General features: G+C 45.6%; 1 protein-coding gene across 4 annotated transcripts in view; it reads right to left on the bottom strand.

Annotated features, from left to right (window-relative positions):
* The window catches only part of KIAA1549L (KIAA1549 like), a 231,739-nt gene that overhangs the window by 70,801 nt on the left and 133,610 nt on the right, over positions 1 to 27,328 (bottom strand). For all 4 annotated transcript variants that reach the window (XM_028515516.2, XM_036029214.1, XM_036029216.1 and 1 more), the window contains exons 3-10: positions 26,396 to 27,007; positions 24,203 to 24,318; positions 21,460 to 21,679; positions 20,266 to 20,399; positions 13,918 to 14,080; positions 12,080 to 12,139; positions 5,870 to 6,021; positions 1,078 to 1,249 (exon numbers count right to left, since the gene is read on the bottom strand). In XM_028515516.2, the coding sequence (XP_028371317.2) occupies positions 1,078 to 1,249; positions 5,870 to 6,021; positions 12,080 to 12,139; positions 13,918 to 14,080; positions 20,266 to 20,399; positions 21,460 to 21,679; positions 24,203 to 24,318; positions 26,396 to 27,007 (1,629 nt within the window). The remainder of the gene's footprint in view (positions 1 to 1,077; positions 1,250 to 5,869; positions 6,022 to 12,079; positions 12,140 to 13,917; positions 14,081 to 20,265; positions 20,400 to 21,459; positions 21,680 to 24,202; positions 24,319 to 26,395; positions 27,008 to 27,328) is intronic.

Raw genomic sequence — 27,328 nt, 5'->3', positions numbered from 1 at the left:
GCCCTTCCTCTCCCTCTGCTGAAATCGCAGTACATAACACAGTTAAGAACACACATTTGCAGTCAGGCAGATCCAGATTCATATCCTGGCTATCTAGGTACTAGTTCTGCGATACTGACCCAGTTGGTTAACTTTTCTGAGCCTTGGTTTGCTCATCGGTAACTTGGGAGCTGAATAAAGTTGCCCTAACGAACAGAGAAAGTGAGGACACCCATGTAAAGCAGTGAGCATAGCAGCTGCCAGGGGAGAGGGTATTCAAAGGGGCAGTTGTTACTTTTAATATCCCTTCTCCGTTCACTCTTCCCAGATGCCGCTTCAGAGCAAACTCTCCCTCTGTCAACCCCTGTATCACACAACCTCCCTGCGGCACTTTCCTGCAGTCTACTCTTCTGCATTGGCATTAGCTCCCTCTCTGCTCCCCAAAGGCAGGGATGAGGTCTTGCCCACTTCTGTGCGTCTCCCAGCACCAAGGCGGCAGTTCGTGTAGGACTCTACACATGCTGACTCAATCAAACTATCTTTCCCTCCGCAGACAACAAATATGTTTTCAGCTATGGTGGTTTTTTAAAAATCTTTTAAATTTTTATTTATTTATTTTTAGAGAGAGGGGAAGGGAGGGACAAAGAGAGGGAGAGAAGCATTGATGTGTGAGAGATACACTGAATGGTTGCCATTCACATACCCTCAACTGGGGTCCCGGCCTGAAGCCCAGGCATGTGCCCTGACAGGGAATCAAACTGGTGACCTTTCAGTTTGCAAGCTGGCGACACTCAGTCCACTGAGTCACACCAGGCAGGGCAGCTATGGTGATTTTTCTAGTTATTCACTAGACTATACTGAGGAGGAGGAGTGGGTAGGATCTGGGCATAGCAATTATCATTACTGTCTTTCTAATACTCAAAACCTGTCCCTTACCCCAAACCTATTGCTTCAAACACAGCTGATTGATTTAAAAACCTTCTAGGATGGAAATATGCTTAGCTCTGGGTCCATTAACAGGAGCTCAGGGTATCACTTTGATTTGCAGGAAACATTTAATGGCATTAAGAATAATGAATGGAAAGACTATCCCCTTACGGTCAGCTTGCAGAAGGACAACGTGATGCAAGGTCAAGGCCATCCTTTGGGAGTCAATGGTGCTCAGGATCTTGGCAGCCGCAGTCCCCAGCAAAGGCTTCCCGTTGTACAGGGTGTAGTAAGTCAGCTCCGCTGGGTCCTTGGGTCCAGGCACCCGCTGCATCTTTACCATCTTTCAGAAAAAAAGAGGCCATGTTTATAGGGCATCTTGCATAGACCCTGCAATCACTGGGGCAATCAGCAGGCTCTCTCCTGACTGCTGAGGCCTTCCGTGGCCAAGTGGATCCGCAGCATCTATTTAAGACATCAACCTTAATGCACCTCCCTACCACCAGGACTGCAGGAAGCCCTGCTGTCGCTGGAGGGCAAGACAGGAGGAGAAGAGACGAACATCTGGAAAGCACAGTGTGACTGGAGAAGAAAACGCTGAGATGGTGATGTCTTCCAGCCTCCAGAGGACTCTGGCCTCGTTAGAAAATAGGCCTCCACATTAATTCAGGGCATGTTAGGTTATTCTCAAACAAGATTTCTAATTTCAAACTCCTGCAGTTGCCAGAGAGGGAGAAAAATGAACTTCAATGCCTGCAATTCAAAAGATCTCTGATCAAAACAGTACCTGGAGGTTCAAAGTCCTTTTCTAAAATTACCTCTGTTGCTTTTCCCCACTGCACACATTATACATATTCACTGCAGAAAATGTGAACATGCAGAAAAACATCAGGAAATGAAACAAAATAAAAACCACCTGTAATCCCTCAGCCATAAGCTAATGACTTTTCTCATTTTGGAGTATTTGCTTCTATTCTTGGAGTTTTTTCCCCACACAAACCTTTTATTTGTTTTACCAAATTATTTATAGTACTCTGTATATAGTATAACATATCACTGTTTTTACTCAGATCCTGAAATGACCTTCAATACAACAAAAGCATAAATGTTAATTACTACATTCTAACTGACACCTCATGAACTTATTTAGCCAATCCTTTCTTCTTAAACACTTTAATTTGTTACTCACTTTTCAGTATAGTTACTTACGATTGGAAATCATTATAAATACATAAAACATGAATTTTAATACTTAATAATGTTCCACTGTATGCATGCCTCATATATTAACTAACTCTTCATTTTTGAACATTTAGGTTGTTATCAACTTTTCACTGTTATCATTAACAATTAATAGACATCATAGTGAACTATAGTGTTTTTCCACACTGTATATTATGGATTATGAGTTTCATAGGATGTTGAAAGATATTACAAAACTGTTTATAGCAGCATTGTTAATAACAACAAAAAAACCCCCTGAAAATGCAAAAGTCACTAACAGTAGAACAGATAAGTGAGTTATTGTATAGTTACACAATGAAATATTATAGAGTAATGTACCTAAACTCTGGCTATTTGAATACGAAAGCCTGACACTGAGGAAAAATATCACAGAATATAAAATTCAAAATCAGGCAAAACCAAATGATATACTGTTTAGGGATACACACATATGGATGCTTAAATACATACAGAAAATATAGGCATGATTTAATATGAAATTCAGAAGCACACTCAACTTTAACAGAACAAAGGAAGTATGTGTAATAAAAGAGGACACACAAAAAGCTTCTGAGGTTAGAAAAAAATATGTTCTAACCCTCTGGGCTGTGGGTTCTTTTTATTAGTGGTCTTTAAACTCCACATATTTTTACACCCCTTGGTATGTATGCTATATGTAACAATTAAAAATAGATGTTCCTACAACCCAACAAAAATGGTTTTTAAAAAAATATGACCAGACAATTCACAAAGGAAGACATCTAAATAGCCGATGAGCATCTAAAATATGATCAATGGTGAAATCCAAATTTAAGGCACGAGACACAACCATCACCTAAAATAACAAGGGCTGACAACACCGAGTGTTGATGAGAATGTACAGTAACTGGAACTCCACAGCTGGCTGGTGGGAGTGTAAAATCGTACACTTCGGAAAAACATCTGGCAGTTTCTCACAGAATGAACATACGCCAACCCTATGAACCAGCAGTTCAACTCCTATATACCCAGGAGAAATGAAAGCACGTGGCCATAGAAAGACGTGTAGAACAATGTTCGTAGCAGCTTTGTTTATAATAGCTAAAATTTGGAGAAAGCCTAGGTACTCACTGACAGAAGAATGAGCAAAATGTAGTATATCCATAAAAGGGAATATTATTCAACAATAAAAAAGAAACTGCCAAATAATACAACATGGATGAATCGCAAAAACACTACACTGAGTCAAAAAAAGTTTTACCTAAAAAAGAATATACTACAGGATGCCATTCACATAAAGCGCTAGAGCAGTCCAAACTGATCTATGGTGTGGAGATGACATATGTGATTGAATACACAGCAGTAACATAGTACACACTGTTAATCATAGAACCTAGATGGGAAATGTGTGGGCACTTACCGTATCATTTTCTAAATGTGTCTGTGAGTTTGAAAATGTTCATGATAAAATGTTGGAGAAATGTAGATATTACTAAAAACAAGGGTCTCACTGGCATTTAAATTTAGAATCCATATAATATGTTGAAAGGAGATTTCTTTTCTATAGGCCTTTTAGAGTCTTTGATTTGCCAACATGCCCTGGGAATGGTCCAGCAGGGCCAAAGGATGCAGCCTTACCTGCACCTGACCTAGGAGCCCCTCGGCCTCAGGGCAGCCTACGAAGACCATTTTCTGGACACGGTCTGAGAAACGCTGCTCTCCCCCTTTTGTCCTTGTGTTTACCTATGTTTCTTTGAAATGACCATCTACGAGTCCGTTTGTGACCATCTGAAAGATTCCTGTCTACACTGTTCACTCACTGTCCAGAGAGGTCATATCCATTTACCATTTGAAACTGCCACTTCCCTGCATCCTCATTGACACTGGCAAGCACCAGGTCCCTAATCTCTTGTAGGTGAAAAGGTAATCTTACGGTAGTTAAAATGTGCATTTCTTTAACGGCAAATGGAGTTAAACATTTAAAAATGTTTGTTGGCCATATGTATTTCTTTGTCGGACTTTCTTTTTCAAATATATCTACTAGAGAGATATCTTTCAAGTCTAGACCTCTAAATCTCCGTATTCATGAAGGTGGCTCATCTTTTAAAAGGATCAGATCCCCAAAGGAAGGCCTCCGTGTGGAAAGAGGATGCAAGCTATGTGGAGTGAATTTCACCTGGGAAACTCGAGCGCGTTGGTCCTGTCCCTTGTGGGAGAGGAAGCTGGAGAATGTTAGTACAACCAGGTAGAAGGTGAATGAGCTTTCAAATATCTAATAACTTCACTCAACTTCAATTTCTCAGCAAATCCTTCTTACCAAGATTTCTCCAAGGGTAATGTTACAAGCTGATCTACAGCCTCTGTAAATTAGGAATTGGCAGAAAGAAATCCCTGCTGGCTTCACTCAGGTATTCCTGGCCACTACTGGGGCGGGCACACGGGGTACTTGGAAGAAAGGAGAGAATACTATCTCACTGGACCCTTTTCGACACAAAGAATGCTGTTAGATTTTAGTGTCACTAGTAACACCAGGATTGTAGGTGTTATTAGCAAATGATTCGCCTCCCCACTTCAGCGGAGGCAAATCCCATTTCACGGTGCTCTGAGCGACTCCCTTTCTGTTGCTCGGAGAAGTGTGAATTATAGGGCTGGCACGGAACCCACAGAGGCGGAATCAACCTGGCATGCAAAGTGAGCCCTCGTTTTTCCTCAGGACCGGCTGTCACAGGCCACGAAGATGTTTAGAACTAAAGCCACCTGCAAGAGGATGAGGGACCAAAGTCACTGGCTGTGGACGTGAGACATGGAGTTCCCCTCAGGGGCATGGTGCTGACTCAAGCAGGAGAGAATGTTCCAGAAGACGGGTTGTTTGTACTTACAAGACTGCCTGGGGACATGATCCGCAGATAGATTGTGGTCATGCCTGTAATTTCCTTTAAAACAAGCTTTCTCTTAGTGTGATGCTAGGCCTGTGTGTTTGAGTTAAGTTACACCCACGATGTGGTGACTTACCAACCAGAAGTTCACACCCCAGTGGCCGTGGGCCAGATTCCAATTAGGAAGGGCATTCTGGAGCGCCCTTCCCTAACTGTCTTCTTGCCCAACAGAGCTTTGTTAATTAGCACAACAAACATTAGCAATGGGTTCTCTTGGTGAAATTAGGGCTATTTGAGATACGTGGACTGGCTAGAACATGCTAGAGACAGTGCCTCCCCTGTTTGAACTAGATAAAGAATCTAGGGGCTGACAGTCCTTACCTGGTCAGGCTGCTGGCTTCTGTCAGGTTCCCTAAGAGCAGACTGGGAAGAATGGAGTGCTTACCGCTTATTCGAGCAATGCAGAGAACTGACAGGAAGGTGAGTAGGTAATACAGGGGTGGGGAGGGAGCTAACAAAGGGTGTGTTATTAAGCCACTTACCACAGTGGGTAATTAAAGCTTAGTTCGACGGGAAAGCTCTGGAAATGATCTAAACCATACATTTCAGAATTCCCCTTGCTAAGAGACAAGGGAGCTGGGGTATTCATACCCCCACCACTGGTTAATTCCCAGGCACTCCCGGCACTGTTAATCTGGCAGAGAGACTGCTGGGGGGAGTGGCTCTCACTCTCCTTCATGGTTTTGATGTTATGACCCCCAGCCTCGAAGTGTCAAAGCTTTGTGGATTAGATGGCGTGGTCAGTCTGCAGTGCAGCTGCCGCTCTGGATGCAGCACCTCCCCCCACAGTTATTAAAGACCCCAACAGCTTCGAGCACACCCACCTGCACGGTGTAGCTTCCCAGGGTTGTGGCTCGTTTAAACCGCCGGCCTTGTTGCTGGGACATCATGAACAGCTGGGCCAGACGCTGCTCCATGACCCGGGCGAAGCTCTGGTTGTGCAGACCCACCAGCGAATTGTCCACACCCTGCAGCACTGAGGGTACAGAAGGAAGAGGGGCTGCTCAGAGGACAGACTCCCTGCTGGCTCAGAACCACAGCCACCACCATCCCAGCACCAGCCACGGGCCCTACTGCATGGGGGGGCTCGGCCAGCCTCTCCTCCCTTTACCCTCACAGCAGCCCCAGGAGTCAGGAATCATTATCCACATGCTATAGATGCTGAAAAGGGCAAGCGATGACTTGTCAAGGCCATAGCCAGTAACCAGAAAAGTGAGGGCTCAAACCCAAAGCCTGGGCTCCCTCCTCCATGAGCTGTGACATGTCTAACGCTGCTGTATTAACTCTGATCCTTATCACATGTTAAAGTCCCTATGGGCGTGCAGCCCGCATACAGGTATGGCTAAACTGGTTTTTTGCTGGTTCCCACTCAGAAGCCCTGGCTCAGGGCTACCCTTAATTTTCCTTCTCAACAGCTCTGCTGTGGAATCTAAGCTCTATCCTCCAACTCGGCCCTTACACCTTGGCAAACCACCCTGTTCAATGTCCTCATCTCTCCCTCCTTGGCGGTCCTTTTGAGAGCCGTCCCAAAGCTGCCCAGGGCCTCTCGGGCACTCTTCCATTTGAGAGCAGGGCAGCATGCCAGAAAGAACAGGCTCCTGCCAGTTGTGAAACTTTCTGCAAACCACTGGGCCTCTCTGAGTCCAAGTTCTCTGTAAAAGGGAGTAAGTCTGCATCACAGCAAATACACGCCTCATGAGATCCGTGGTTGAAATGAGACACACTGTGTGCAGGAGTTAGCACCAGCCCCCCTCTCCTTTTGCTGTCAGCCCCCACCCCCAGCTCCAGTCCTGCCTCCAGGTCCTTTGGGAAGCACGCTTCATCCCGAACACATAAACGCTGCCTTCAAAAACAGCCATCCCCGGAACTAAAAGTGCTAAAAAGAATTCTCATCTTAAAGAAACCAAAACTTACACGGACTGGAAATGTAATACAATTTTTTTTTCACTTAACAGTTTGTTCTACCACCATCCAGCAAAGGGTCATCAATGCATCCCACCTACTGGGGTGAGGAAACAGCTTGGGCACGAAGAACGTGTCATCACGATCACATTCTACTCAGAGCGAGAACAAGCAGCCGATGACCACAAGACACAGAATGTGGTTTAAACTGATCAAGAGAGAAGTGAAATCCACAGCTAAGTTTCAGAAGTTACTTCTTGGATGGGATAAATGCCAAATAAACCCCATAGGGGGGATAAAGCAGCTTCCTTTCTAGGGTTCTTGTGAGGGACTCCCAGCTCAGCTGCCAGCAGAATTCCTGCGGACGGATAAAACACTCCTGCACCGTTCCCACTGTGGCAGGTCCCGGGGGTCCCTGGGAGTCCCCTGACACAGCCTGCCTCTGGCCGCAGACAGGGGAGCCCGTGGTGTTGATAATCCAGAGGCCTCCCCTCTGGTAGAGTTATGCAATCAACTGCTGAAGGACTATTTCTAAGTTGGCTTCTCCTGACCAATGGGCAGAGTAAGAGAGGGGACACAGGACATCGAGGGCATCATGAAGGACTGATTACTTTATGGGAATCCCAGTGATGGCTCAGGGGCAGCCATCAAAGAGAGGGAGAGCCAAAGCCCCCCAGCTGATGGGAAAGTTCTGGAAGTAGATAGCAGTGACAGTGGTACAACACTGTGAATACATGTAATGCCACTGAAGTGTACACTTGAAAATGGTTTAAATGGTACATTTCATGTTATGTATGTTTTGCTACAATTTTTTAAATGGCGAGAAAAACAAAGAAACTTCCACAGAAAGGCTGTGGGAACTGCCACAGAGTTCCACGGAATCAGCACCTGGACAGTTCCCACAGGCTTCACTGCCCTAGGGGCAAAGAGAACGGGTCCTCAGGAGGCAGCTGAGAGAGAGTGGGGGCTGCAGCCAGGGCCCTGGGTTTGAGTCTTGATTCTCCCGTTCACTGAGTGTTCCTGGGCAAGACGCCCAGTTCCGCTGGGTCCTGTTTCCGTATCTGAAAACAGGGGATCATATTCTACTCTTGATTGTGTCATTGTGAAGAACAGATACTTTATTTTTTAAAAAAATGCTTCCAGCACAGTGCCTTAGGGCACTTGAGAAGGTGCCTGTAATTGGTAGCTTTGTCATTGTTCACATGTGTCTCCTTCTTTGCTAGACACATCCTTACCAGGGAGCAAAAACCTGACATAGAACTGTGCTCCAGGATTGTGGCTCTTCTCCTTCCCCCTGAGAGGTGTGCCAGGCCTCAGGCTCCCGGCCCTCTCCCCTGGCCAGGAAGGAAGAAGAGAGGGGTGTGCACCCACATCTCCCCCAGGGGCACACAAGCAGTAGGGGCGCTTGGACCCTGGCTTCCCACTCTTAGCCTTCCCCCCACTGACTCAGCTTAGAGGAGGCAGGCAGGTCACCAGCTGTGTTCAAAGGAGCTTTGTCCAGCACATTTGGTGACTTTTACATCACTAGTCTCTTATTCTTTCTTTATTTGCAAGTCCACTGGACCCTAAAGTTCCAATAATCGGGCCTGTTCAGCTTCCTATATTCAATTGAAACTGTTTTATTTGTGGTTGAATCCCACACATTCAGAGCCAAAAGAACCTGAATGTTCAGCTCTTATCTTCTGATTTTAAGGGTGAGGGTGTGATACCCACAGGGTCCAGTGACTGGCTCAAGGACACACTCAGGTCATATGTAGCAGAGCTGAGACCAGAGGGAATCCTGCGATAGCCGGGTCTGCAGTATCTTCACTCCGGTGGGTGAAATAAAGATAGGTTTCTCACCCACGCTGGGCTCTCACCTCGGTCAGGGGGCGACATCAAGTCTGCACGTCTCTATCCCACCTGACGGCAAGGCCCACAGACAGCAGGGTAGCTCCTGGGTTCTCTGCAAAGGCGCACTGCAGAAATCCTCCCAGCCAATGATTTTCCACCAAGGGAGGACCACGCCCAGGGAGGGCAGAAGTGTATAGTGTGCCAGAACACATTTAATGCAAGTTCAGTGGGCATACAGGTGAAAACGTGCCAGGGTATTATAATACCCACTAACCAAAGGAAAGCTCCTCCAAGTTAGCAATGGCCAGGAATAATGCCTGGGAGTGAACGCAGAGTGGCTGGTTATTCAAGGGGCTGTGGGTTTGAACAGGATGGACAAAGCTATTTTCTTCTCTCAGTTCCTCATCCCTACCCCTTCTGTAATTAACAGTAAAAGGTTGGTGGTGCCCACCCATGGGGTTAGAAAGTGGCCATGAGCCAAAGCAAAGGAAAGAGGGCCAAATTGAGGCTGATCTCAGTCCCCCCAAGTACCAACTGATCCAACCAGTCCCAAACACAGTGACAGAGACCACTGTTTCTTCTCATCACGTACAGCCACCACGGCGATAACAAAGGAGGGTTACACAGGTGAGGGGACAGAGCATGAAGTCCCAGGAGAACCCTGAAAACAAGCCCACATGAGGGGGTTTTATTAAGGTTATGTCACTACAATTGAGGCAGGATGAGACACAGGTACACGAGGGTGAACTGAAACAAGAAGTTGTCTAGGACATCCTGTGTTTCAGAGCGGATGTGTTCCCATTTAATGTAAACATTAAGCTAATAGAAGAATGGAAATCTCTGCAAATTGAAAGGCAGCATTCCTGGTAGAGAAAAAAAAATGATTTTGTAAACGTTATATAACCTGCTGCCTTCAAAAATGTGTTGCTGGTTTAGCATTGTCTCTCTCTTGGGCATAAACTCTGGTGAGGTTTTTTTTTCTTTTTAAAGACATTTCTTTAGTTTGTCTTCTTAGTAGGTAAAAAAAAAAAAAAAAAAGAACCTCTGCATATCCATGGCTCTGCAGGGGAGAAAGAAAAGCAATTTTCTACAATTTAGGAGAGGCCCTGAGCAGCCTCATCAAGCAGGGCTGTGTGCTCCTTTGTTGGCGTCCAGGCAGAAGCCCACCTTGCTTGGGACAGCAGGCGAGGGAGGAGGCAGAGAGGGAAGAGGGTTTTAATTTTTATTTTTAAAAATATTTTATTTATTTTATTTATTTTTAGAGAGCGAAGGGAGGGAGAAAGAGAGAAGGAGAGAAACACCAATGTGGGCTTGCTGGGGGTCATGGCCTGCAACCCAGGCATGTACCCTGACTGGGAATCGAACCTGGGACACTTTGGTTCGCAGCCCGTGCTCAATCCACTGAGCCACGCCAGCCAGGTGGGGTTTTAATTTTTAAATTGGTTTTAGAGAGAGGAAAGGAGAGAGGGAGCGGGGGAGGGGAGATAGAGGAAGGGAGTGAGGGAAAGAGAGAGAGGGAGAATGAGAATTTGTTGTTCCACTTGTTGATGTATTCACTGGTTGCTTGTTGTATGTGCCCTGACCAGGGATCAAACCCACAACCTTAGTGTATCCAGCTGACATTCTAACCAACTGAGTTATGCAGCCGGGGCTGCAGGTGATTCAGGAGGGCCTGCCCAGGCACATCTTCCAGGACCTGCAGGATCTTTCTCCCTCCTTGTTAGGGGCTGAATTTTGACCTCCCAAAATTCAGATATTGAAGTCCTAGTCCCTCAGAATGTGACTGTATTTGGATATAGGGCCTTTAAAAATGTTACTGAACTAAAATGAGATCATATAAGTGCACCCTAATCCAATAGGCTGGTGTCCTTATCAGAAGAGGAAGTTAGGACATACACACGGGGGAAAGCCATGTGAAGACACAGAGGAAAAATGGCCATCTGTAAGCCAAGGAGAGAGGCCTCAGAGAAACCAACCCTGCTGATACCTTTATGTGGGACTTCCAGCCTCCAGAATTGGTGAAGCCCCCTCCCACCCCACCCTACCCCACCCCAGTCTGTGGTACTTTCTAATGCAGCCCTAGCTGACTAATATCCTCCCTCTTCTGTCCCCTCCTTTTTTTTCACCTTAAATCAATTTATTTACATGTAATATTGTATAGAATGATATTTTTTAAATCAAGCTGTTTTTATTTTAATTGTTGTTGCAGCACAATTTTCTATCTTTTACTCCCATCCCAGCCCGCCCACCCAGCCCTCCCCTCCTCCCTCCCATTTCCACCCGCCCCTAGTTTTTATCCATGTGTCCTTATACTCGTTCCTGTAAACCCTTCCCCTTTTCCCCTGAAATTCCCCTGAAATTCCCTCTCCTCTCCCCTCCCCTCTGAACACTGTTGGTCTGTTCTCTATTTCAGTGTCTTTGGTTATATTTTGTTTGCTTCTTTGTTTTGTTGTTTAGGTTCCTGTTAAAGGTGAGATCATATGGTATTTGTCTTTCACTGCCTGGCTTATTTCACTTAGCATAATGCTCTCCAGTTGCATCCATGCTGTTGCAAAGGGTAGGAGCTCCTTCTTTCTTTCTGCTGCATAGAATTCCACTGTCCCCTCCTTTTACAGCTGGCCTGGTCCTTTTCCTCCGATAAACACCTGCCTTCTCTCTCTGCTTCCAATCCTTGCTTCTCTGATTTTTCTGAGCTACTGTCTGGCTTTTGAAAAACAAGAAATGTTTTGCTGTTTCATAAAGCTCAGTTGGGAAATGTCAAGAAAAAAAAGAAAATGCCACCAAAACAGCCTTCTACTTCCATCCGCCCTCACTGTCAGGACACGCCTGGGCTCCACCAGCGTCAGTGTGGGTGTGGGCCTCATGCCAGGGGATGGAGGAAAGCGCGTGCTGGCGTTCCTCTGACCTTCACTGGCATTTCATAGGGCAATGCAGGAAGGCCCACCATCTTCCACACAGACACGCCCTGGATGGCCACAGGTAAACACTGTGCCTTCCCATCAGTCCCCTTTCTGCAAAGAGGAGGCCACTGGCTATTTTGCAGCTTGCTATTTTAAATTGGTTATCTAATACTCATCTTCATTGTGACGCTTTTTCTTGTTTTAGCTTACTCCACCCACTCCTGGTCCTGGGACAGTAACTCCTTGAATTACAGCACAGGACCAAAGAACGGATGCCAATCCTATCACTGAGTACATGCAGTTTTAATTTTTTTTTAGTTTTTTTTTTCCTTTTGACATGCAGTTTTTAAAAAACCAACCTGATAGGGGAAAGGGGAAATAAATAAAAGAAGAGATTACCTGTAATTACCCAGTAGTCTCTGGTTGTCTCTGATATGTCAAGGTTGGGATATTCCAGAGCTAAAGCAAATAAGAAACACACCAAATTACTTTTCTGAGTTTCATTCGTAAAGACTGTCAGGGGAAATAAACACAGGTGACAAAGTATGAAGGAGCTGGGACCTGCTCCATCGTTCTTAGGAACTCTGTGACCTGCAGGCCAAACCTACCTTGCTGTTCAGAAAACTAAAATACTCAGTAAAGAGCTCACCTTCAGATGAAGAGTTTTCTCAGGTTTGTGGGTTTTTGCTCTTTCACTTTCCCACCAAAACCTTCTTATGTTGAACATCTTCATTAGTAAGATCCACAGCTAGCACCTGTCTTAACCGTAGCTTTTTCTTTAACAATATCCAAGCATCACTACCATTTTTAGGGATGATTATCTCTTGAATGGATTTTTCCAATGTCAAGGACTGAGTGTAGCAGCCGGATGCTGTAACGAACATTTTTTCACAGGTGTAGTGGCCACCAGAGTTAAGGCACAGAAAGGGCTGAGCACAGTGCCCGGCCACAGTAAGTGCTCAGTAAATCTTAGCTGTTGTCATTATCAGAATATCAAGATGAGAGAAAATAAATTCTCCACATGCTGCCATGTGTCACGAAGCCTTCTTTTATGACGTAATCTTTTCCATAAAATCCAATTATCTTTCCTTACTATGTGTAAATTTGCAAAAGCTTGCTATTAAAGAAGCATTAAAAAAATTCTGAATGGCTACCCTGGGCTGAAGTACATCCATATACATCATCATATTTATTTACAATATCGAAAACAACCATGGAAGGACATAGAAAGAATTTTGCTAATGTGTGGTTTAAAAGAGAATTTGCCCAGTGACCTTGAGAAATGTACCAACAATTACACTTAAAAGCACAAATCTTTCCTTCCTTTGGCGACCAAAGAAGTGTTTGGGGACAAAGGGTAGGCTGCATCGTCCTCAGAGCCTGTGCCTGCTGCGTGGTAATGAGGATTATGTAACTGAAGCATTAGAGGAAGATGAGGCCTCAGGCTATGAGGACTTCATCAGGAGAAGTCGCAGTGCTGACTGCAAATGAGCTGCGCTGGTACCTGCCGCCAGGGCAAGGGCTGCGGGCCCGGGATGTCTGCTGATGGCAGGAGCAGGGGAACCACAGCCACTCCATGTCGGCAGGAGGACAGACACCCCACAAGGCAGGACTGTACGCTCAGAGGCAGACTGTTTGGGGTCAAACCCCAGAGTCCAGGTCTCACTAGCTGTGTGAGTGTGCAAGTTTTATTAAATGTAACAAAGTTCAGTTTTCTCATCTGCAAAAGGATGCTAATTGTGCACCTACCTCACGGGGCGGTTATAAGGATTAAATGAGATAAGAAATGTGTGAAGAGTAAAGGCACCCAGCAAGGGCTTTTTCACAATGTGCAATAAACTTGTTATCAATTTGATCCCGTGTATCTCTCTCTCTTTTTTTTAATGTTTTCTTTTTTTAATTTAATTTATTTATTTGTAGAGAGAGGGAAAGGGTGGGAGAAAGAGAGGGAGAGAAACATCAATGTTTGGTTGCCCCTCATACAGCCCATACTGGAGACCTGGCCTGCAACCCAGGCGTGTGCCCTGACTAGGAATCGAACCTGTAACCCTTTGGTTCACAGCCTGCACCCAATCCACTGAGCTACACCAGCCAGGGCCTATCCCATGTATCTCTTATTCCAGTTGCTGTTTTACAACCAAAGAGTGAGCATGCAGCCTGCCACAGTGATTGTTTGCAAAATGAAGAAAGGCCCCCGGGAAAAAGGCAGAGCCCCAGTATGACGGGCACATACTCACGTTCAGCAATGGTGAGCGGCGGGTAGGTGAGGTAGAACCCCACCAGCTCAGCTGAGAGCTGGCGGAGGAGGCTGCTGGCCACAGTGCCATTGAGGAAGGAGCTCCGATTGCCCACCACGTACACCAGCGTGACAGTCTGGGAGGCGTTGGACGTGCTCACAATCTGAATCGACACAGGAGGAAAGGGGAGGGAGACATGCCACATAAGATGAGGGTCTGTTTCATGGAGGCCATGGGAGAAGAAGTTTAAGCAGAAGTTGAGGGTAGAAATGAAAGGGAGGTGGGGAAAGAGAGAGGAAGAGACAGGAATAACAATACTGGTCACTCACGGATGGCTCGCTACGTGCCAGGCATCGTGCTAAGGGCACGTCACCTCATTCAGTCCCCACCACGACCCCAGGGGGTGTACCTAATTATGACTCCCTTTTACAGAGGAGGAAACCGAGGCTTGCCCAAGGCCACACAGCTACAAAGTGACAGAGCCAGGATTCAAACCCAGGCAGTCTGCATCTTTCCTGGGGCTCAATCGTCCCAGATTACTTTTATGGTCCCGCCAATATAACAGAGAGCATGGGAATGTTAAATTTAAGGAGCACTCAAGGGCTCACACAGAGAAAGCCCATGTCGAACTTTTAGGGAACTTTAAAGTTGAAAGGACAGGGAATGTACACCAACCTCGTAACAAATAGAGTGACCGAACCTCATTACAAAGAAATTCAGAAATATAAAATAGCTTCTTTAGAGAGTGAGTGCATTTCCTGCGGTCTGTGAATGCAATGTAGAACATGTAAATATGAATATGAGATGGCGTGGTTTTCTTCTTGCATGTCGTCTAAGCCAGTGTTTCCGTCACCGGAAAATGAGGTTTTCTGGGTCAATATATGGACAAAAATATCTGGCAGATGAGACGTGGAAACCAGCTGCAGCGGGAATTCACTCCACTCGGCGACACCACCTTTGTCTGCTCCTTCCTCCTTCAGATCTGCTCGTCACCCCCTCTTGTCCTGCTCAGCACCCCCAGGGGCAGACCCTGTGGACCACCTAGGTGGGTGCCTCTGCCCTCTGGCTTCAGCTAAAGGGAGATCAGGAGGATGAGGAGAGAGGGGGGGAGAAAGCAGAGTATCGGTGTTGGGGACTGCCTGCCCATGGGGTAAAGCTCCCGCTGGGTAGCTGTGGCCTCTGGTTTCCTGTAACCATTTCCTCCCCTCCCCGCTCAGCCCCCACTGTTCCAGTTTTGGGTACTGGGTGTCCCTGTGGTTTCCCCAGTAGATGTGCGGGCTTCTGCAAAGGGTCCCTTTCACTGGATTTCCTTAAAATATCTTCATCTGAGTGTGTCCTCTCTTCCTAACAGGAGCTGGCTGGTATCCGTCTTTCCTAGGCCTTTGCGTGCTCAGACATAAACACGTCTGCAACTTTCCTTTAAAACCCTACTTTGAGGAAGACTGTCAAGAATAGCTTCTTCATGTTATTTCTCACTTTTCCCCATGACTGGAAATTACTTGAAAATTCACTACCACAAAATATATATAATATGGTCCGGTGGTCCCCAACCCTTTCAGCACCAGGGACCAGTTTCCTAGAGGACAGTTTGTCCACAGGCCAGGTGGGGGCAGGGATGGTTCCGTGATGATTTGAGTGCATCACATTCAAGCTCACCTCCTGCTGTGCGGCCCAGTTCCTTACTCACCCAGGAGGTTAGGGAGCCCTGATACAGTCCCAAGATTAATGACACTCACACTCCCGTCTGCAACTATTTTTGGAATGTGGCTTAGCCACAGGTATTCACACCTCTTTCTCAAGTTACCAAGAAGAAAGGCACTTCTTTCAGAACAATTCCAAAGCCCTCACCACACCGGCCACCTATAGAAGCAGCAACTAAAATAACATTGCGACCTTTATCTCCACCCTTTATCTCTCTTGTGAACATTCTATTTTCTGCTCCTCAACAAAACTCAGTGTCACTGGGTCCCAAAGAGCCTGCTGCATGGGGGCCTCTTGGCACATGACACTTGACCGGGTACGTCCACTTTTTTAAGCTAAAAGTATTTTTATTGAAATATAACTGACATATGACATTATATCAGTTTCATACATTTTTATTGTGGTAAAGTACACAAATTTTACCATTTTAAGTGTACAGTTCAGTGGCATTAGGTACATTCACATTATCGGGCAGCCATTGCCCCTGCCCATTTCCAGAACTTCTCCCCCAGCCCAGACTCGGCCTCTGTACCCATGAAACACCTCCCGTCCTCCCCACCCGTCGGCCCCAGTGACCCCTGTTCTACTTTCTGTCTCCATTAATTTGATGCAACTAAATACCTTTTATAAGTGGAATCATACACTATTTGTCCTTTTGTGACTGGCTTATTCCACTTAGCATAATGTCCTCAAGGTTCATCCAGGTCCTAGCAGGTGTCAGAATCAAGCTTCTTTTTTAGGATGAACAGTATTTCATGGTACCTGCACACTGCATTCATCCACTCCTCTGTGGATGGACACTAGGGCGGCTTCCACTCTTTTGGCTGTCGTGAATACTGCTGCTATGAACATGGGTGTACAAATAGCTACTCAAGTTCCTGCTTTCAGGTCTCTTGGTGACACACCTGTGAATAGAACTGCTGGATCATATGGTGATTCTGTATTTAATTTTTGGAGGAACTGTCATTTGACATGCTCACCAGCAGCGCACACAAGGGCTTCGATTCCTCCACATCCTTACCAATGCGTTGTGTTCCATTTTTAAATAATCACTTCCTCAAGGGCGCGAAGTGGTATCTTGTGGTGTTGATTTACATTTCCCTAGTGATTAGTCATATGGAGTATTTTCTCATGTGCTTATTGGTCATCTGAGTATCTTCTTAGAGAAATGTCTAATCAAGTCCTTTGCTCATTTCTTGATTGCGTTGTTTAATTTTTGTTGTTGAGTTTAGGAGTTCTTTATGTAGTCTAGATATAAACCCCCTATTAGATACTATATGATCTGCAAGTATTTTCTCCCATTCCACGGGTGGCCTTTTGATTGTGCCCCTTGGTCCACAAAAGGTTTTAATTTTGGCAAAGTCCAATTTATCTATTTTTTCTTTTGTCACCTGTGTTTTTGGTGTCATATCCAACAAATCATTGCCAAGTCCAATGTCCTGAAGCTTTTCCTCTCTACTTTCTTCTAAGATTAGTAGTTTAAATCTTACATTTAGTTCTTTGATCCACTTTGAGTTAATTTATGTATATAATATTAGGTAAGGATTCAATTTCATTCTTTTCCTTATGGATGTCCAATTTTCTCAATACCACTGGTTGAAAAGACTGTCCTTTCTCCATTGGTCTTTGCACCCTTGTCAAAAATCATGTGACCATATATGCAAGGGTTTGTTTTTGAACTCTACTTCGGTTCCATTGGTTTATGTTGGTCTATGTTTATGCCAGTACCACACTGTTTTAATTATCATAGCTTTGTAGTAAGTTTTGAAATCAGAAAGTGTGAGATCTCCAACTTTTTAAGATTGTTTGGCTATTCAGGGTCCCTTGAGATTCAATGAGTTTTAGGATTTCCACAAAAGGAGTCACTGGAATTTTGATGAGGATTGCACTGAGTCTAGATTGCTCTTAGTAGTATTGACATCTTAACAAAATTACCTTTCAACTCATGAGCACAGAACGTTTTCCATTTATATGTGTGTCTTCTTTAATATAGTCATTTTTTATAGCTAAGAAAAGTGTGACCATTGTTTATGACTGCTTAACATTAGCTTCATAAATAAGAGGTCCACGGGCCTGTGACCAAGGTTGTACCACTGTTCTCTGAAAGTCGTGCTGTGTCCCCCATCACTTCTTTATTCTTAAGACTCCTGTGGTTCCTGATCTGATCTCTTACTTCCCACTCACTCTTGCTGCAACTCATGAGGCTGACGCATGAGAATGACCAAATGGAAAGCTGCTATTTTGCCTACCCAGCACCACTGTCCCTTCTATGACAGCATCACAATTTTTCTTGGGGAAACCCCTCTTTTCCCCTATCAGTTCATGTGCTCTGGGTGCTGCTGCCCTACCCAGGCTCCAGGAGTGGGCATCTGAGCCAGGACTAGTTGACTGGGACATTTCATCCCCTTGGTCACAGTTACTGGTCCAGAAACAGGCACAGGATCCAAGTGGGTCCAATGACAGCTAATCTCAGGATTTTTACTGGAGTGACACAAGAAGGCACTTTGGTTCCACAAGGCTGTGAACAATAAGGAGGCAAATGAGGGAGTGCCAGGGGTCACCCCGCAGGGCCTGAGGATGACGGCAGCCTAGAGCAAGGTAAGGCAAGAAATGAAAAGAGAACTGCATGAAGAAATTATGTGAGCCCCTGAATCCAACTGTGCCAGAAATAAACTTTGAACTTGTCAGTTACATGAACTAATCACTTCTTCTTTTTGCTTTTAAGCCTGTGAACTTGCATGTTGTCATTTGCACCAAAAAATCCTACCTGAGTCTACTGTAATCTAGCCTCTAGCATCAATGCTATAAAGTAAAAAAAGTTGTAAGTCACTTTTTTAATGATTCTCTCAACAAATTAATTAAATATTGATGTAGTCTTACGCCATAGAGGATCCAAGGTTCTCCAAAAATTATATTTAATACAGTAAAATGCAAAGTTATAATTACAAAACCAGATCCTGGAAAAACACATTAAAGACAGCCCCCGGGGAATGGCTAGCACACAGTTATCTGTGCATGATGATAGAGGTGCTTAGAGGGCACTAAACCGAGGCAACAACTTTGTCTCTGGGCTTCCTGTTGGCCAAAGCAAAAAGAGAAATGATTAATAAAACAAATCACCCAATTATCCATTCATTTCAAGAGCTGTTGATATATTCAAGAGTCTCTAAAATCTATTTAGATACAATTTTCAAATTGCCTGTTGTGCTCTTTTCCAAGGAAGTTTTCTTACTTGCTAAGGCCAAGGGCAGCTTTTTTTTATCTTGGTGTCCCTCTCAGGGCCTGATGAATAGCAGGTGCTCGGTAAGCCTGTGCTGCCTGAATACAATCAGAGTGTGTTCTGAATACCATCCAAGTAGATTCTAGTTCCAACCAGACTCAAGTACCTGTGAGAGTCCAAATACAATCAGAAAACAAAAGATCTCCTACAAAAGATCTGAGTCATACACCTTACATAAATGTTAAGCCGGTGACGAGTTTTTAGATTTTAGTCTAATATGAACCAAATCATAATGAGATACTTCCACTTTGGATGGATCTAGAAAAGAAAGCTTCTCATTCAAATTAAATTGCATGCTTTCTACATCATATTGGCGTTGCTGATAATTCACCTATGCTAAGGGTCAGTTTCAAAACCACTGGGTTTCACTGCAAAGGCAAACCTTGGAGGTACCTTTTAGTTCAGTAAAAACAGAGATATTGGCTGGTACAGTTAATTAGAGCAATTTAGGGGCTGGATAAATGTCATTAAGAAGCATCTGTCTTTAGTAGGATGGTGTCTATACAATTGCAAAAAAAAAATGGGTCTGAGAAAGGCTTTTGATGGCATGCTTACTCTAAATCTAGGAAACTGAAATACAGTGTACCAGGAGTGGGATTTTCCTGGGAAAAAATTCATGCATTTGCCAAAAGTTTCACCATGGGTCCCATTTCCATCTTGTGTTGATGCTGGTGTAGCGTGGTGGATAAAAGTGGGCTTTGCTCACGTCTTTATTCTACTTTTTACCAACTGTGTGACCTTCTGGAAGTTTCTCACCCTTCTATCAGTTCCCTCTTCTGTGAAATGATGATAATAATACACCAGAAGGAATGTCTTAGGTAGTATGTAGCAAAATATTCGTAAAACACTTAGCACCGTCCTGGCACACAGGGAGCCCTAAAAACATTGTGTGTGTGTGTGTGTGTATGTGTGTGAAGTAAGAGACTTCATGTGGACATTTGGAAAATAACTCAATGAAAATCACAGAATAGGCAAATCTTAGTGTGTGAGCTATTTAGAAATGATTCATTTTATATGAGACATTTGATATATTTTATGTAGTATGTTCTAGTACCATTTTTTAAAATAGTAAATGTATTGGAAAGGCCTGAGGGACCTTCACATGGGAAAATAAGTATAAAACCCCAAACCACAGCAGGGAGACAGCGACACGGCTTCCACACCTCAGACATCCTCACCAGCGCCACACCTACGCGACTCAGCGGCCCGAGCGAGAGGCGCTGTCTCCTGCCTGCAGCACACGCTCAAAGTCCAAAGCAACGTTCACCCCAGGCAGCTTGGAAATCGGGGACCGAGTCACCCCTTGACAACATGTGTATTATGATTGGCCTCTGTCAATGACATGGCTCAAGTGCCCTCGTCCTTACCTGAACTGTCAGGTTGCTTTTGGTACTCAGGACCTTCTTCTCGGCATCCTGGAAGGCCTTCTGCAGTCTCTGCTCCATCGTCTGAGCAAACTTGCAGGACTGGATGTTGTCGGACTGGCTCACAAACTGGAGCACTAGAGTGAGAGCAGCACATCAGCACTTACCATCGTGGTGTCTTTGCTCCTGGGACTTAACAGCCGCCATAAGACAAAACCACACTTTTTACATCCGAGCAATTAGGTAAGTAAAGAGCGACACGGTCTGGCTGCAGCTTTGTAAGTGGCTCTTGAAATGATTTATATAACCTAGAAGAATTTACAGTGGGATTGGGCCTGAGATTCCCTCCAATGCAAAGGATTTTGTGATTTCACTTGATGGGAATATGTAGACATCTGCTCCAAGACTGCTAAAAAAATAACCAAAGAGAGGTCGTGCCTTCTGATTCTTTGGAGGGAAAAAGTAATCAATTGACCCGCATTACTAAGTTCACCGTGTCTTTCCACGTTAATGGTTTCTCCAATCTTGGGGTTTACCAACCACAAGACTGGAGTCAGCAGGGAGCCTGAGAGAAAGATTCCAAGGCCCAAGCTCAAAGATTCTGATTCGGTGGCACATGGAATGCGTTGCTCCAAAGCACAGGTTTTATGGATATTCAATTGTAACTGGCATCCATAATATGGAAAAAAAAACAAAAAATATAGCATTTAGTGCATGGAAATACTAATGAAATACATTAGGAAGAAAGGCTCTTGTGAAGAAATATTCCTTTTTTTTAATATATTGTCATATATTTATTTATCTATTTTAAGAGAGGAGAAAGGAAGGAGAAAGAGAGGGAGAGAAACATCAATGTGTGGTTGCCTCTTGTGTACCTCCTACTGGGGAACCTGGCCTGCAGCCCGGGCATGTGCCCTGACTGGGAATCAAACTGGCGACCCTTTGGTTCACACAGGCCAGCACTCAATCCACTGAACCACATCAGCCAGGGCAGAAATATCTCTAATAAGTCCAGGAAAGATTTAGGCTGATGTGCAGGGCACTCGGACGTGTGTTTAGCAGGGTCGTTTGAGGAAGGAACACAGGGACTTTAAGACATGACAGAGCAGTCAGCGATGGAGTTTTTAAACAGGTGTCGTCTCGGTACTGTCCCCAGTCCCAGAAAGGACAGGAAACCTTCCCTTCTGAGTCACTTGCCTGTTTTCAGCTGGAAGTAGCCTGCAGGCTGGGGGTCCCACGGGGAGGCGAGCACTGCCACAGACTGCAAGTTCGGGGCGTGCTGCTTCAGGTCCGCGGTGACGTTGCTGACCCCGTAGACGCCCAGCATTTCGATCACTGCAGAAGGCAGGTACACCAGCCTCCCTTTGGTAGCATAATAACCAACTGTGACGTTATGAGAATGTTCCAGAATGTCCACCTACAAAACAAATGGACGCCCAGAACTCAGTATTTGTTTCCACAGGATTTTAAGTTATTTAGCACGGCTGGGGAATAGGATGTTCTCATTCAACAACTATTCTAACAATGCTGTAAAAAAGACATAGACTGGCAAGTCTTAAAATATCGGAATACAACAAAGTATCATTATATTGAACCTACATGTTGATAGAATTAAATCTTTGGTTTTGGGTTTTATTCCTTAAGTGTCTTGTATAATCCTGTGAGCACCAATGATCACCCAGAATGGTAGACAGGAGACAGAAGGCAAAAGAGATTTCCAGGTACTGGAATGCTAAAAAAAATAGCTTTATTGTACTTCTCGTCATTTAAAAATTAAAAGGCAGAAATGAGGGATTAAGTGAGGGCACCTTCAGGACAGGGGTCGAATAGTAGTATCTGAGGTGAATTCCTCTGGCTAGAGGCTGAGAGAAGAGTTATTCAGACTTAACTCCATTCTTGACTAGTAAGTTGGTTCAGACCAAGGCGCAGGGGGCCACGGAGAGCTTCTCTTAGAGCTGAGTCCTGGGAGACACTGCTGATCTGAGCGCTTTTTGACCTGGATGGAAGACCTGAAGGCTTTAGACTTTATTCTTATTTGTTTTTGCTCTCGTTTGATATTAACAGGTCAGGGTGTTTTTAACACCCACTCCCCTCCACTGCCCCCTTCCTCTTGCATCTCCATGGGTAGTGTCATGTGTATTTGCGAAGGAAACCAAGACAACTGGTTTTGCGACAGGCTGGGTGTGCCTTTGGCTTCTTCCCACTTTGTTTCCCAAGGTGCCTTAGGTGACTGGTGTGCCAGAGAGGAGGGGGTCAGGGCACTGGGTGAAAGAGATGAAGAGATGAAGCAGTAGAGACTGACAATTGCAAAGCAGTCACAAGGATGTAAGCTACAGCACGGGAACTATAGTCAATGATATTGTAATGACTAATGCCAGATGGGTACTTGAAATATCGAGGGATCCCTCTGTAAGATATACCATTGTCTAAGCAGTATGCTGTATACCTGGAACTAATACAAAATAATACTGAATGTAAACTGTCGTTGAAAAACAAAACAATTTTTAGACGTGGCTTCCGGTGGAACGAGATACTTCCAGGCGGAGCACGGACACAACACTGAGTAACACCAGAGAGCCCTTGACCCCATTCGAGCCCTTCTAACTACCTTGAGGACCGAGTCTCTGGTTGGGGATTACTGACTTTCAGTACCCCTCCAAGCCTTACAAGTCGTATTTCTGCCAATGCTGCTTAGCTTCAATTTAACAAGCCGTTCCCATTACTCTTGTTTTCGTGGTTACATTTTCTTTGCGTCAAATGATCCTGATTTCCATTTATGGTGGTAATATCAAACAGCCTTTCAAAAGAAATGTATTTCATTTTTTAAAATGAGCCAATTAAAAAAACTAGTAGGGAGATTAGGGGGTTGAGGGGTCGAGCCGAAAGGAAAAAGGATTCATGGACACCGACAACAGAGTGGCGATTGTGGGGGAGGGGGAACGAGGTATCAGGGGACTAAACGGTAATGGAAAAATACAATAAAAAAATAAAAGAACTAACACATACTAATTGTCACAGTCATCTGTGGCGATATGCAGAAAAGGCAAAAACTTGAAGGTCATTGCCAAACGACAGAAGTTTAATGAAACCTGTGCCAGGCAGCCAATGGAAACGTTCACATTTTCTACTTTCAGACGAGATCGGGCGCATTCAGGGTGATACAGATGCCTCACACAGAAGGCATTTCTTTCTCTTTTTTTGTTTAGAATTCTATAAAAGAGGCTGGCAATGACCGACAAATTATGTACCCAAACTTATTCCTAGTCCTTGCTGTGGGGGCGGGGGGGCACCACCAGCTGAACGCAGCTGTAGAACAAAGCATCGAGGGAAGAGGCCAGAGGTGCAAAGGGCGCCCACCGACTGCCAATCGCAGTTACTGCTTTCAAACGTGGAATCAAACCAAAAGCGCGTAAAGCAAGGCTTCCATTGCTGGGATGTGCCTTCGAAATCATCTAGCAGTTGTTGAATAGCACTTGGCATTGAAGTGGAGGAAAAAAGTGTTCCCTTCCCTGCCTGCTGCTGGCAACGGAAGCAAAGCTGCACTCAATTTACAAGTCAGAGTAATTTTTAAATGTCCAGAAATAAATTGTTCACTATTTACAGTGGTGAGGGAGATAAAGGAAGAAGCCGTGGATGGTATCTAGAGAATTATACTAATGATATTAAATATTTTCCCCAAACGATGAGATGATAGGACAATTTAAAACAGTATATCAAGGCTTTTTTAAAAACTCTGGACATGGGGCAATTAGCCTCCATTTTCCATCTCAAAATCTTTCTCCAACCACCCCACATTCACTATTGGTCAAAGTGGAAAAAGATGCTATTTCCGGCCAGCGTAGTTATGGTACCCAGGGAGGAGGAAAACAACCTGAACACACTCTGGACCCAAGAGGAAGATGTAGAGGGATCAGTCCGATTGCAGAAGCAAGGGGCTTACGTGAGCCGAGACGTCGTTCTGTTGGAAAGCCTTCCGCAGTGCCTGCGTGAGCCCCTTGGCCACACTGAGCTTCAAGGTTTCACCGGTGTGCCCTCTCCTTTGCGTCAGAAAGAGAACTGGGACAAAACCGAAGTGTGGAAGTCAGGGCAAGGCAGCAGACGTCCTGTGAAAGAGCCCTCCTCTCCTCCCCCCAGCCGCCACCTCTCACAGGTTCTGAGTGAAGCCAGTTGAGTGCAAGTCCAATGGAGTGGGTGGGCGGGGGGCGGGGGTGGCAGGAGCAACGGTGGGGTAGGAGCTCTGTTGGCCCTGCTCAAGTCCCCAGGAAAGAAGGCCCTAGCCATCTGTGTGGAGAGGTGGCACTTCATTTCTGACCAATGCTGCCTCTGACTTGGAAAGGTGGGGCTCAGCAGGACCTGCCCTGATGGGTCTGCATGCTAGGGAGTTCCCTCAGCAGTGTTCCCGAGACCTGACTCAGATGCAGGCCCTGAGCTAGGAGGAACAGACAAAAGGGACCCTGAATCAGGAAGGCAGTCCCCACCCCACAAATGCAAGAGACAGAGATGGAGACCAGGGTGAAAACAGTTGTGACTGCATGTGACAGGTGCTATTTGAAGGGACGCCCGGGGTGCCGCTGGAGGCCAGAGGGAGAGCAGCCAGCTACGACCTGGACAGGGGTGTGGGGATCAAGGAAGGATTCCCAGAGGAACTGACGCTTCTGCTGAGTTCTAAGGGATAATGGGAGTGAGCTAGGCCAAGACAAGGACGAACTGTCCCCACACTCCCAGCAGAGGGAAGACCAAATGCAAAGGCACAGGGGAGAAAGGTGAAACATTGCACTGTTGAAGCCTGGCCCTGAGGGTAGGGGGAAATGAAGGGTTTTAAATAAAGGCATGCATTTTAGAAGGGTCCTTTCACTGCAGACTGGAGGACAGGCTGTGTGTCTGTTGTGGGGTGGGGAGTCTGAACGTAGACAGATAAATTGGCTGTTGTTGCAGAAATTGAGGTGCACGATCGTGACAACGTGAACTAGGGAAGGGGCAGCTGTGGTGGAAAGAAGGGGCATTCTAGAGATAGGCCTAAAAGTAACTTGTGGTTGGCTGGGTGTGGCGGGGGTGACGGGGGGTCAGTGAAAAGGAGAGGGGAGAATGTTCCGGACTTCTGCATCTAGGTGGCGGCGGCTGCCACTCAGAGCAGGAGGCACAGATCTGGAGGGCCAGGGGAGGGGAAAGTGGAAAACCAGATGGTGTCATTTCTTGAGATAGAGAAAGAAATACTATACTTTCTGCTAGACCTAGTTTCACAATTTCCCATTTTAGAACGGGATATGTCTAGAGAGATGATTTCATAAAATTCTTTGTGGGGCCAAGAGGAAGGCAGGATGCGAGCATTCAACATTGGCATGCGCTTTCAAATACTGTGTCTAATGCTTTTGAGAGCAAACACTACCACACTGTTGAAAGGCCCCCGTGCCTTCTTGGTCTGCTGTGCGGCAGCTGGCAGGTGGGGACCAAGGAGATAGCATCTGCCTCCCAGCATTTGCAGGGTCTCCTTTTTAACACTAAAAGAAATCCTGGGTTCCCACTAAGTGTACCGTGGCTGTACTTTTCATATCTGCTGATTGAGAACATACGTGATGACAAGCCTTCCTGAATTCTGTAGTACTTCCCAAGATGGTATGTTTCACTAACACAGCATTCATTCATGTGAAACGTCACTGACCCATCCACTCTATGGGCAAACCTCAGTGCACACGTGCTTTCTCAGACCCATGGCTTACCCGATTTCCAAGGGACCTCTGATATCAGAAGTGATCCCAAGACTAGAATCGTATCATGTAATGCTTGTCCTCATCTCTGTTACTTGATAAAGCCTGAGGGTTCTCAACCCTGGCTGGCACTACTGATACTTTTGGGCCAGGCTGTTCTTTGTTGTCAACCATCCTGTGCCATGCAGGATACTTGGCAGAGCCCTAATCTCTGTCTCACTCGATGCCAGCAGCATCCTTCCCACCCTTTAAATTGTACAGATCCCAAAACATCTCCAGATGTGGCCAAATGTCCCCTGGGCAAGGGGGAGTAAAAGTGCCCCTGGTTGAAAATCCCCAAACTCAAAGCTATCTAATAATTCTGTTGTATCTCTGAAGCCATCACACGCTTGCTGCTTTCAAGTAAAATCAAGGTAGTGGAGTCTTACCTATCTTTACCAAGAGTTTACTGGACATCTGGCACTCCAGGTTGGACACTACCTTGCCAGTGGTGACCATAGCTGTCGACACAGCGGGAAGAGCAGCATTTGGGTTTTCTGCCAGCAGAGGCGGCAGCCGGGTCGCCCTTACCGGTGCGGTAATGGACGTCAAGGCTGCCGTGATTGTCAGAGAGCGTGTGGTGGACGCCCGGGGCAGGTCTGAGTTGGTGGGGTTTGGGAAGTTCGTGTGCATGGCTTGTGGTTTCCTGGGGAGGTGTGTTGTGGACAACAGGCCAGAGGCGGTGCCCGGGTTCCCTTGCATGGCCGTGTGAGTGTTCATAGTGTGTGCGGACCTTGCAAACATATAGGTTGGAGTGAATGAGAAGGCTGGATGGACCGCGCCTGGGGTCGCCTTTGGGCCGGGTGCTGTGTTGTTTGTGACATTTTTAGCTAGAGCAGTGGTCAAACTGCTCTTGACCAATCCTGAGACCCCAGCTGAAGGGTTGCTGCCAGTGCCCTTGGCAACCAGGGCTGCAGACAGTGCTGGACTTGATTTCCTCAGAAACAACGTGGAAGCTGCAGCTGTTGTTGGTTCCGCCTCGGACGACACTGCAGAGTCCGCTGTAAAGAGAGAAAGCAAAGGTTGTCATTGGCCCGGAGTGCACACATCACTTGTGGTGATGAGTGGATATAACTTATGGGTTTGCTGCGGTGAAAAGTCTCTGTGCTCTGAAATTTAAGCAAAGCAGCTTAGGCTCATTAAGTCAATTAAGCATAATGAAGATGACAGTTATAGCAAAGCTATGGCTGGTAATAAAGACACTTAAATTGTGAATACTTAAAAAAAAATCAAGTCAGCAGAGGATCAAGGACATGACTGCTTGGGGCTGCTAATCCATTCATCAGTGAGACTAGGTGTGTCTGCTCATGAGCAAAGCCAGG

This window comes from Phyllostomus discolor, chromosome 6 (assembly GCF_004126475.2).
Source record: "Phyllostomus discolor isolate MPI-MPIP mPhyDis1 chromosome 6, mPhyDis1.pri.v3, whole genome shotgun sequence".
Taxonomy (NCBI): Eukaryota; Metazoa; Chordata; class Mammalia; order Chiroptera; family Phyllostomidae; genus Phyllostomus; species Phyllostomus discolor.
Note: the sequence above shows the minus strand (reverse complement) of the source record. Positions and strands in the feature narration are given on the sequence as shown.